The sequence below is a fragment of the Phycodurus eques genome, chromosome 18, assembly GCF_024500275.1.
Source record: "Phycodurus eques isolate BA_2022a chromosome 18, UOR_Pequ_1.1, whole genome shotgun sequence".
NCBI classification, from domain to species: Eukaryota; Metazoa; Chordata; class Actinopteri; order Syngnathiformes; family Syngnathidae; genus Phycodurus; species Phycodurus eques.
The window spans coordinates 14,684,229-14,696,856 of record NC_084542.1 but is presented as its reverse complement, the minus strand read 5'-3'; the positions used below and the strand labels follow the sequence as shown (position 1 = coordinate 14,696,856).

At 43.2% G+C, this 12,628-nt stretch overlaps 1 protein-coding gene across 2 annotated transcripts in view; it reads right to left on the bottom strand.

The window, feature by feature from the left end:
* Positions 1-12,628, bottom strand: part of plcb1l (phospholipase C beta 1-like) — a 78,369-nt gene that overhangs the window by 24,134 nt on the left and 41,607 nt on the right. For both annotated transcript variants that reach the window (XM_061704201.1, XM_061704202.1), the window contains 6 exons: positions 6,535-6,675; positions 5,921-6,000; positions 4,641-4,694; positions 3,861-3,936; positions 2,017-2,117; positions 1,495-1,661 (listed from right to left, as the gene is read on the bottom strand). In XM_061704201.1, the coding sequence (XP_061560185.1) occupies positions 1,495-1,661; positions 2,017-2,117; positions 3,861-3,936; positions 4,641-4,694; positions 5,921-6,000; positions 6,535-6,675 (619 nt within the window). The remainder of the gene's footprint in view (positions 1-1,494; positions 1,662-2,016; positions 2,118-3,860; positions 3,937-4,640; positions 4,695-5,920; positions 6,001-6,534; positions 6,676-12,628) is intronic.

Genomic DNA, 12,628 nt, shown 5'->3' with positions numbered 1-12,628 from the left:
ATGTGCACTCACTGGACACAACATTAGGTACACAGGGACCGTAATGCAGCAGTCGGCAAACCTTTTGCGATTAAGAGCCACGTTTAATATTTTTGAATGGTAAAATGGCCCGGGGTCATCAATTTTAGGATTTGCAATCAAATTAAGTATAATGACTTGGGCAATTATTTGATTTAAAGATGTTAAATCCAGTGCATTCCAAGACATAAAATGCAAACGGAAGTGTCCTTGAGGGAGGAAAAAGCGGGACATCCGGATGAGCGCGTGGACCCCGCTGACGAGCAGATGGCCGCACTTCCCTTCCGGCGGGATAAATACTTCACACGGGGAGGGGGAATGCGTCGTCACCAAGACAGGGAAGGGCGAGCTTCCGAGGAGCGTGAGCATAGACACACCAGTGGTTACAGTTTAATAACACCCTTGCTTGAATGTGCTTTAGAAACGATGAGCAACTTAATGAGGCAAACCTGACCACATTGGCTACTAGATAAATAAAATGGATTTTTTTTTAAATCAGGTGGATTTGTCTGTCATAACAGGATGCACGAAAAGTCTCAAGGATCCATGCCTCTAATTGAAACGATTATCTGTCTCGTTATTACCCATCCATCCGTCGACCTACAATACGCATCCATCTGTCGAGCCGTCCAATCATCTTCATCATCATCTAACATCATCAATATGTAGAATTAAACATTCAGTATTTTTGTGGTTAAATACTTGAAAAATGTAATATGAACATTATTCACAAATGTCGCAATCAAAAACCAAAAAGATTGTACTACCCAATAAAAAGTCAGAAAATGGAAAATGTGTGAATATTGACAGCGCGATTGCATCACTGCATTGTCGACTAGATTTCAGCAGATCTTGTGACGCTCGACACCTGGGATGACTTGCGAGCACTTCTTGATTCACCGCGGCTCGTCCATCTAGCTGCTCGTTCATGAATTATTCGCTCACTTGTCACTTCGGATGTTCAATTTTTAAACTCTGCAAAGCAGGCCGGGCTCGCTCGCTCTTCATTGTAACTGTAGCTCACTTGCAAACTTTTTAACAGGCGGGGGTCCATGTTTGATGGCCCTACTTTTGTAAACATTGTCCCAAACATTCTCGTTCTACTCATAAAAAAATAATAATAATAAAAAAAAAAAAAATCATAATTTAAATTAAAAAGTCACTGCTGAAGACAGGATACTGTGTTTACCTACAGAAAGTGAAAGGCTAAGAAAAAGTGGAGTTGCTCCCTCATTTGCAGCCCTGAGAATTTCATGTCCATGTGAATTTTGCCCATTTGTGAATACATCGCTCACTAATTGCACCCCAACAATTTTGTCTTATCCATTATTCAACAGATGCGAACACGTGTACCAATAATTCTGCTCATCACTGATCGATGATCACTCTCAATACGTTGGTCCATTGCTCACGAGGCGTATCCCAATACATTTGTCCACCGTAGGGTAGCCGCTGCAAGGTGGCAGCTATACCGACCGTTCTGCGCGAGTGCGGCGTCGGGTTCGTATTTGTCCAGCAGCTGTTGGACCTGCTCGGGCTTAAGGGGCGGGTACAGGATCTCGTTGAGTCGGGGGTCTCGCTGCTTGCTGTTGATGAACTCCGTCATCTGCTCCACGCTCAGGTACGGATGACTCTTTGCCCCCCTGACCCACCGCCAGTACCCGACAAAAACAAGAAGAGGTAGACAAAATAGAGGAAGTTGACATGTATTTACAATAATACAAAATATGCTGTAACACCATGATCTAGGATTGACTGTCATTTCAAATCTATTGGGCTTTTTCCTTCACGGAGTGTGTGTTTGCGTGTGTGGAACAATGAATCACCCCTCTTTTGCATCCCCAAATAGACTTGCCCTTTATCCCACACTGTCTGCCAATGCCTTGATTTCTCTCCTTTTTTTTTTTTTTTTTAAGGGGTTGCCAAGGTGATGGCTTCCCTGCAAAATGCTGGATTAAAAAAGAGAAAGGGAAAAAGAGAGCGGATGAAATGTCTCACACGTCCGAGAAGATGTGGTCCAGCTCGGGCCGAGCGCAGATGTTGCTGAGGAACAGGTTGTACACCTCTGGCGTGAAGTCTTCTTGGGGGATGGAGTCATTCTGCCGGTTCGTAAAATGACAAAAAAGTGTTAAAATGAGCAAACTGTTTCATAATGAAACTACGTAAAAACTTGAGGTAAAACTACTCTTGTGGTAAAAGGAAGGATATTAAAGTTGTTGGCAAGCTTCTCTGCTCATTTTCAGGCTCGTCGTTTAACATCCGATTTATGCTCACCGCGGTATAAATGTATTCAATTATCGTATTTTTATTTATTTTTTAATAATCAATTGCTGGACCCTTATGTACGTTACAGTAACAATCATGTTTAGTGTAAAAATAAGTTGTCCCGATACTTTTGGCCACCGCTGATTTATTAACTAATAAAGATGCTTGGGTCCAAATACTTTTGCTACATTTTTTATTTTTTTTTAAATAGGTGTGTTCCATTTTCTGTTCTACGTTTATCATGATACTGACGGGCAGGTCAATGAGTCATCGTGTGTGTGTGTGTGTGTGTGTGTGTGTGTGTGTGTGTGTGTGGGTGTCTTTGGTGTGTTTTAAGGATTAACAGGCGTACCATTTAGCTGTAATTACGCGTGTGTGTGTGAGTGAGTTTGTATTCCGTGTTCGTGGTGTTTGTATTAAGAGGCCATTCATTAGGCTTCTTTTTACGACACGACTGCGCTGCCGTGTAAGCAGTTGTCGCCACTTTGCAAACATCCAAACACACTTTTGGCTGATGGGGGGAAGGGGTGGGGGGGGGGGGTGGGTGCTAGTAACAGTAACATTTTGAGCGTTTTTATCCAATAAACACCCATAACATTTTTTTTTTTTTTTTTTTCACAAATAAGATAACTCGCTGCGCGCTTAGTGAGTGCTTTTCTTTGATGTCAATTGTTAGAAGATGAAAGCATGTATCTCCACATTTTGTCATTTTTCAAACAATATACATAAATAAGGAAAAAAACAAACAAACAAATTGTGGCGTGCCGCCCGGGCATATCACTCATCTAAGAACGCGCCCCTGCTTGAGTCAGTGTTCAGTGTTAAAACTACTCAAACATGAAGTAACTGGTGAGTAACTTGTGATTCCTACCTCGTTTCACGTCAATGAATCTCTTTGAAAACGTTTCTTTTATGTGGAACTGGAGAAACTGTGTGGTCATGTGACTACCTGGCTCCGTTTGATTGGTCAAATGGAGTCAAATTTCATGAAGAAGACCAATTGTAACTCAGTGTACCGTTTCTTCTTCATCAAAATACTCAGGTAAAAGTGAAAAAGTATGTTGGATAAAAACTACTCTGACAAGTACAATTCATCCCAAAAGTAAGTTTTCTTAAGTAAATGTAACGGAGTAAATGTAGCTTATTACTACCCACCTCTGCTAAACGCCCAACGAAAAGCATGTATCTCCACATTTTGTGACCTTTTTGTTTTAATCTGGAGATGAAATTTGTGTGTTTTGTAAAAAATGTGGAGATGCATGCTTTTAATCCGAGGGTGATGTCCAGTATGTACTGCAACAAATGTCCATAATGTGGAAATCAATGGTTTTGATGGGCCGGTGACGTTACCGGCCAGAGGGCCATACATGAGGGGATGCAGTGACATACAACGAGGGTAAAAATAAGGCAGTTGCATCAATGTGGCTCCCTCGGGCGCGTTTGTGTCATGACAAGCGAGGATGACTCAGACGACGGGGCTGACGGATGCATGAAAACCAAGGAGGAAGAAGACAAGGAGGAGGACAGACGAGGACAACAAAAGGAAAGGGGAAACGAGGAATGTTTTGGTGTCTCACTCTGCCGGACGGAAGGTTGCAGTTTTCCAACGCCGTCTCCACCCGCTTGCGGTCCGACGAGAATATCCTGAAGATGCTGCGAGGACGACACAAGCGCACAAACGTCAGCCTAGAATTGAGGGAATTTCTCTGTTTATACCATATATAAAAATATTCTGTTCAAGTGTGAGGTGCCTAGACTTGCCCAACTTCCAAGATGCATTACTGTCCCTCATAATCCACGTGACACCGCCTAATATTTATCTTCTGCTCTCAAGCTGTGCTGATCTCACACCCAAAGTGATGCAACGCTGCCATCTCCAGGGATCAGTTGGTCATTACAGTGGTTTACAAACCAGCATTTCACAGACAGGCTGGGCGAGACCCCTCTTCCACTCCTACCCATTGAAAAACGTATTTGACAAATATATACGTCGGTGAGAGTCACTGGTTGGATTCCAGTTGACGAATATGAATGTCCATGGCAGTGAATGAGTTAATTAACTTTGTGCAAAAAAGACTTAAATAGCCATAAGACTGCCTACAATGCACTTCATTTATGGCAAGTTTTGCTTGCGTAGCGAGATAAACTCCCCTTCCTCCCCACCGTTAGGCCTCGGTGTGGCCTTAATCAATCAACCCTTAATTAAAGCTTCGAATGAATTGTCTCATTCCGTCTAAAAGTGTATAAACCCTGGCTCCCTGCACGCTTTTAAGGCTGGCCGTATATTCTGTGTAAGTGCCAAAATAAACCCTGAGCGGGAGGATGAAGAGGAGAATGAGGACGAAGACACGTCTTACTTCTTGACGGGGATTCGACCTTCAGGGTTGAGTTGCAGCTTGAGTCGCGTGTATCTGCACACAACAAAAAGCATTATAATCATACTTATGTACAACACATTGGATCATATGACTGGAGTATATCAACACTGGTAGTTACACTGCAGTTTAGCATGTGCTAAATCCGAGACGGTGCTATAAATAGATGCGACAGGAGCCGGGACCTAAAGTGGCTCCTGGCTAATAATTAATATCCATTACAGAGTCCACTACTTATGGGAGTCACACTGCATTAATGCAACTGTTTTAGACCCCCCCCACAGATTTTATATTTAATACAGAGCAGTGACAAATGATACTGTATAATTACGACTTGCTTCATAATGCTTAAATAGTCTGCAAAAGTGTAGTTTAATTGAAACAGAAAATAACATTTTAAATGCTCCATGTAATCATAACACTGTTTACAAACAATGTGATGGTCGCTCAAACATTTTTTTCCCAATTTTTTTAGTCCAAGTGGAGTTGTGGTCTGTCTAGTAAAAAAAAAAAAATATATATATATATATATATATATAGAAATAAATTAATTTCAAAGCTACATATAAATCTGAAAATATTCAATAATATATTTTGGGTTTTAAGAATTGAATTTTCTATTTCACTAATGTAACTTAATTTAGTGTAAATCATAAATACATTTTACATTCCTGCAACAATTTTTCCCAGCAGTGTTACTGTACCAGTTGCCCTCATTCAAAGAGTGGCTCAGATGTTCTTTTTCCATTGGACGACAGGGCCTAGCAACAAGCGGCCTACTCAACTGTGGTTGGTCCGCCACCATTTTATACGTTTTTTATGATCAAGGTAAAACATTGGCTGAATGACCTTTATTGTATATTTTAGATTTTATGTATGTTTTGTTATAATTGTTGCTTTATTATTATTTATATATTTATTTTATTAAAATGTCATGACTTTTTGCCTGCAGACGACACGTAAAAGCAGAGAGACAAAAAGCGTTAGCAGCCGTTTACATGCTAATTGTTAGCATGCCCTGCTTTCACAAATTAGCGCCGCGCTGGAGGAAAGAAGCCGAAAGACGTCGGCTCCGGACGGGAGGGATCGAACGACGCCCCTGGAGGTGGTGCGGCGCTGACGGCTGACAAAGACGTGCTTTGAAAGCCATCGGCCGGGTCATTCTACGCACGACGCCACAAGACACGAGGCAACCGAGGTCGGTGATTTATGACGACCTGGGTGTGTGTTTATATGTGTGTTTATGTGTGGAGACGGCCTACGCTTTTTCCAGGCAGGCCTCTCTGGACATGTTTTGCACCAGCAGGTTGGAAGCCAGGCTGAACAGCTCCTCCGCCCATTCCTAAGGGAAATAAAACGCGCACACAGATACACGGGCCTCCTAAATAACTAATACAATTATGTAGATAGTTATACACAAGTTGCGTCAAAGGAGGTTTGCCAGAATTGTCATATACAGTGGATTAAAGCAACAATATAAAACAGCTCGACCTTCAAATGACATAACATGGGGATCGGGACAATACAATGCAGAATGAGTGGTTGCCATGGCAACTTGCCTTGGACGATCATACGACTGGACCAGCCATGACACAACTGGTGTTGGTTTAGCATTAGCGCCAGTGCTAACATCGACGTTCAGATTCTGACCGTGCCCTTTTACGGGCTTAATAAAGGAACATTTCAAGTAAAGAAATTTGTATTTATTTATTTTATTTTCAGCGAGGCCACATTTTCAATAGAGTATAACACTACTACTATTACTACCACCACTATCACGACGACTACAGTACAGGGGGAGCCTGGGAGCAATGATAGTTTCCTACTCTACGTGATCTGTGGCCATTCACTATTATACATTTGGCGTGCGGTCTACCTTGGCTGTCTCCTCCTGGAAGGCCATGAAGTTCAGGTATGTGACACTGACCATGTCGGTGCCGCTCACCACCGTCAGCATCCTGTTCTCCATCTTTCCCGCCAGCGTGCTGACGTCCAGCAGCTCGCGCAGCTTCGCCTCCTTCAACACACACAGAAGACACAGCCGGGTCAAAAACCGAGCAGACCGAATGGCAAAAAGGTGTTAAGCGGTGCGAAAAGAGCGGCGCTGCAGTGCCACACTGTAAGCACTGAATTAATTTAAAAAATAATTCTTTTTCTTTTGGTTTTGCCCTTTAAAAGACATCAAGAGGTGAAAAGCGCTTGATTGTTGTGCCATTTAAAAGTGGACGGCATGTGAAATCTTCACTTTCACTGCCTGTTAGACCACAAAAGTGAGCTTGGGGAAAAAAAGACAGACGGCGACATTAGACTTTATGAAATAATCAATGTGGCCAACAGCACTGTATTTAAATTGTAGAAAACAAATGGATCTAAAACACTTCCCTGAGGAACTCCACACCAAGTTACATCTGATTGTTACTTTACGTGCTATTCATTAGCCTGTCTATGGCATTTCCCATGATGTATTAGCATTAGGGCAAAGTTATGTGGCTGTTTTAAATACACAAATTCATTCGGAAATTCTTCAAGGATATTAACGAATACAAAATTAATACATTTGAATTAACCAATTACAGGGCAAAAGCTAAATTAATGCAAAAATATATATATAATACTTAATAGAATACCTGTACGTTTATTCCACCTAAATAAAGTGGTCCGTAAAGATCTATCACTTAGCTACTAATACAATCCACCCTCCAAGAATAATCGATACATTTAGCCGAACCTCACTTGATCTTACACATGGTAGCGATTTCAGCAAGCTTCAATGTGGCGTGACAAAACCAAAAAACAAAAGCATCCTGGCTGCGTTGCAGGTCGCCAGGATCGACTCCGGGATGCGCATCGGAGGATGTAATTGTCTGAGGAGGAGGAGGCAGTAAAACAAATATACATTTAAACAGCTCATCTGTGTGACGCACAGACTATTAGAGAAATATAAAATACCTCTGAGGCGAAAGAGAGGAGGAATAAGACCCCCTCGCTCTCTCTGCGGCCCGGCATACAAAACAGTCGCTTGATTAACGACAACAAAAGGTCTCGTGAAGGCTTAGCAGGGAAAGCAAACGAGCTGAGATAACTGAACAAATCAAACAAAGAGCTTTGTGTGTTGCCTCCCTCGTCCATCAAGCCAGGCCGGCCAGGATGGAACGTTGCCCCCTTTTGGCACCATTTGCAGAACCCCTCCGCCCCACTTTTCGCTTTTGGCCATCCGACGGACAATCGGGGCGCCGGGTGATTACAACCAGGCATCCATCAATCTCTCCAACCATCAATCAAGCCATAAAAAAGTCTAGCAGGGAAAGGACACTTTCAGTTTGCTAAAATGCACCGCCACTAAGAAGAAGCCATTAGCGTTCCCTTGTGACATGTTAGCTCGTTGCAAAGAGCGACCGGACGAAGAGTCCCAAGACAAGGAAAGTCACGGACGAGGAACGGATGAAAGCCGTGGGAGTGAAATGCAATTTGCGCCAGGGTATTGTGAGCTACCGTGACGGTGGGAGCCAAAATGGTGGGCGGGATGGGACGGGTCATTAAGCTGGAATAAGAGAAGGCCTTTGTGCACCGCGATACTCTGGACGGATGAATTCATCAATTAATCAATCGAAAGGTTCATTCGTTGTTCATCCTAGCAAGACATTGCGTGGGCAAACGTGCTACCCACGAGCTCACCGTGCTGCCCTTGTGCGGACAATTGTGTGCCAAGGCGTTTTTTGGGGAACAAGCCCATAAAACTACCAGAAACAATTACAACAGACGCACTGGAAGCTGTTGTAACTGCAAAAAGGAGGAAGAATTTCATTGTGTTGTGAATGGCCACCTGTCCCAATACGTTTGTTCAACTAAGTGTTTGTGCTATTAATGAACAGAGAGCTCACAAATCCCCCGCCCCCAAAAGATACAAAATCTCGTATGAAGGCGAACCGGGGAAAAGTGAAAGGGGATCCGTTTCCTGTTGCATCCATGTTGCGTGTGGCCAAGGCTTGGGTCATTAAAGCTGCAGCGCAGCACCTGTCTCGCAAACACACGAAAGATGCCAGCACATGCGCACGGAAGCTCGGCGACATCAGTCACATGCGCACGTACATCCACAAGGGGAAGAAATGTCGGGATGAATGATTGATGAAACCTCGCAACAACAACACACCCTTATACTGTATATAGTGAGCGAGGGGGGCGTTGGGGAGGGGTACTTTGGGTGGCTTTTGGGTTCCTTCCAACATGCCCGTGATCACATCATTGCCATACGCTGTGACTTTCCATACCAATTTTGGTATCGATATTGATTGATTCGATACCAGCGTCATGAAAACAATTTGTTAGTTTCAGTTTCTCTTATGTATGCGCTCATGAACATGCATTGATATTCAGAAAAGTGACAAAGAATCCACCTTAACTGTCCAAAATTAGCGGTACCGCGATACTCGCCGGACATACTCATTTATTATGTGCTGTTGTTAACCTTGCAACGTTGCCACCGTCATAAACCAAAGACTCCCTTTATTCAAACAACGAATAGAGCTAAATGTCTTCGGAGGTGTCAGCAAACGAGAGAGCTGTCTTGGCGTGAAAATTGTGAAGCAAATTGAGTTTCAAATTTGTGCGCTAGTTTGAACGCGCCGTAGTCTATCACTAGCCTACACTAAGGCAGTGGTAAAGTCACAATGACAGTAATTATTTGCATGAAATACACTTGTAGGCCATCATTATGAAACCATTAAATGAAAAACAGGACGTACTAAATCTTACACCCACTACAAACGTTTGTGTTGCACAGTAGTCAGGCAGAGCTAACGCTAATCCCGCCTTGCCAAGACAACTTAAAAACCTTCCACTTCGCACCCTCGCTGTGGGAGCGTCAAATTATTATTATTTTCTCGTTCTCCCGTGCCTGCTGTGGGAGTATAGTTGAGCTTTAAAGCTTCTCCACAGATCAAACGGCCTATTTAATTGTGTGGAAACCTTTCATAATCTGGACAGAGTGACTCTGGTGAGCTAGTAGAAAAAAAAAAAAAGATGGGCAGCAAGAGGAATGAGATAGAAGAAGGGACAGCACAGCAACACCCCCGCATCCTGAAGGCTGCACGTTTGATCGTTCTCATAGCTCACTGTGACCGCCACCCGCAGGGACAGTTCATAGGTCACGGGCGCTGAGAGATACACCGATCTTTACTGTCATTGTATCTTCTACAACCATTGATTGATAGTTTTCACAAAGAATCTGTCGAGGAATGTCGTCGAAGGCCCATCCCTAGTGATGCGGTATTGTTTGAAACGCCATTAGGCTAGGTATTTGGTCTTAGGCAAGGGATAGGGAGTGTAATTGCCTTAGGCCCTCGCCACACACTACTCTGGTCGTCCTGGCGAGCAATTTCCTTTTGGCATTACATCAAACGTGGTTGAGAAGGCATCACGCAAATGTAAAAATTCGTTCAGCACGAGAAAAAAAAAGAAAGGTTTATGTTTTGGGGGGGGATTTTGTTTATAAAAAAAAAAAAAAAAAAAAAAAAAAAAGAATCCCGCAGAACCTGTGGGTAAGTAGGCTAAGACGCGTGGACGTCGTAAATAATTCTACAGAGAGGATAGCCACATCTAAAAGGATGGACTGGGTCCTAAACCTCCATCATCAGATTTGTGGAAGACATTTCCTCACATGTATGCATAAAATGTTTGGGTGGATTACAGTGCGCTATCCGTTGTACTGTCAAAACAGCACATCTGTGCCATAAATCAGAGCACCAGAAAAGCCATGCTTAAGCGATCATAGTTTCCTTAGTTACATAACAGGGAAATAGATCATCTACCATAACCTCACAGAATCTAAGTCAAACAGCATCAGTCACAAAAAGAACCAAGGTTAAAGCGCATAATTTATTGCTAGCTCTTAAATGATTTACCGAGTACCCGTCAATGATGATGTCAACTGTGTCTGAATTGATACATCTATTTTTTAATCAAAAAAACCCGTTGAAATGTAAATTACGGCCGCCGTTGTGGCTCCCTTCACGCGACATCCTTTCAACGGTTACTTCCGTCGGTAGAGAAGACTTGCCGCACTACCCCACAAGAACAAATTCATTTGTTTACCAGTGGTTCCATTGGAAAGGCAGGAATGCGCGACGTCTTGGTAAATTGGTCTTTATAAAAAGGAGGGATGGATGTCCGAGTAACGACGGGCCTGTGTTTGCATAGCGTTACTTTCCATGTCATTCCTTAAACGCCAGCACCTTCCACGCTAGCGTGTGCTGACAGCCGCCCGTTTTCATGTCTCGCGGAATCAGCCGAACGTTGGCTCGCGTGACGCACCCCAGAGCTGAGCGGCATGAAAATGTGAAACATTTATATTTCAAAAGACGTATTCCTCATCCTTTGGTCATGAATAATCCAATCACGGCCTTGTGCTAATTTATCACAGTCATTCCTCAAGCGGCAGAGCTGGACAGCCGCCTCGGGGCTAGCAATGCCTTCAGGGCGGCAGGACTTCAACCATGTGATCCTGAACCTATTGTGACACGTTCTACCTACAGGAAGTGAAACGTGAACATAGTATGTAGTTGGACGTAAGAAAGGATCAACATCTCTGGTTTTTGATGGGTTTGTCTTTGTGGACTTTGCTTTGCACATTGGCGCAGAGTCATGCTGGAATTCTTTGCGTTAGGGTTAGGTAGGTAGGTGAGAGTTCAGAATAAAATTCAGTGTTGGTCTGGGGTTGAGGCTCAGGGTTAGGGTTTCGGGTTAGGATTAGCGTGAAGTTTTAGGGTTAGGTTTAGGGACTAGGTTAGGCTACGTTGGGGTTTTGGGTTAGAATTAAGGGTTGTGGTTAGGAGTTAGGACGAACGTTCGGCGTTATGGGTAAATTTCGGGTTTAGGTTTAGGATTCAAGTTTATCACAAGACGTTATGTTCCAAGGCTAGGGTTAAGTTACGGAATTTGGGGATACAGATTTAGGTGAGGGTGAAGTTATGGTTAGAGTTAAGGGTAAAGTTTATGGGTTTAGGTTATTGTCAGGCTTTGGGTCAGGTTAGGTTGGGTTTTATAGGTTTAGGTTTAGAGTCAGGATTAAGGGTGAGGGTGATGGTTTGAGGTTTTGGTTAGGTTTAGAATTAAAGTTTGGGGTTAGGTTTAAAGGTGAGGAGTTTAGGTTAGGGTGAGGTTTTGAGTTAGGTTAGGCTGGGATTTTGGTTCAGGGATTAGGGTGAAAGTCCGGTGTATGTTTGGGATTAGAGCTAAGTGTTAGAGGTCAGATTTAGGGGTTAGAGCTAGTGTTAAAATTAAGGTTCAGGGTTAGAGTCTTAGGTTCGGAATTTAGGTTAGGGTTAAGGATTATGAGTAAGGTTAAGGGTTAGGGTTTTAAGAGTTCAGGTTTGGGTCAGGCTTTGGTTTTTAAAGTTATAATTCATGGTTTTGGGGTGAGGGAGAAAAGGAACTTCCCCCATCTGGACCCACAAAATTGGAAGCATCCAACTGTTCAAAATGTCTTAAAATGAAGATTTAAAAACATGGCTGTCGAGAACAATCCTTGATGGATTCATTTGTGGGTTCATTTGTTTCTCACTTCTTCAGTCCACACTGTGTATCACACCAGGAGTTGACAGGGACGACAAAATGGGAGAACAACCTAAGTGACACCTCTTCCCAGGTGCACGTCACCCAGGAAACCAACTAAATTACCCGTGGGTGTTTGCCTGCCAATCACAGTGATCCCGATAAGTAAATCATTATCTTCAGCCATCGCAAATCTGTCACAGAGGAGCTCTCCACTTACGCTCCATGTCATTCTTTTCAATAAATTGCTTCAGATGAGAAATTGTAGAGGCAGTTTTGAAAAAGAATATTTTTATCATCTCGGTGGTCCAGCTCGCTTTTCATTCGGCGGTCAAAGCGGCCTCGAGTGTCTTGACCGAGCGCACATGACAGCCGCGGGACTTTAGAAAGAAATAAAAGCAGCGGTAATAAGGAGGAAATTG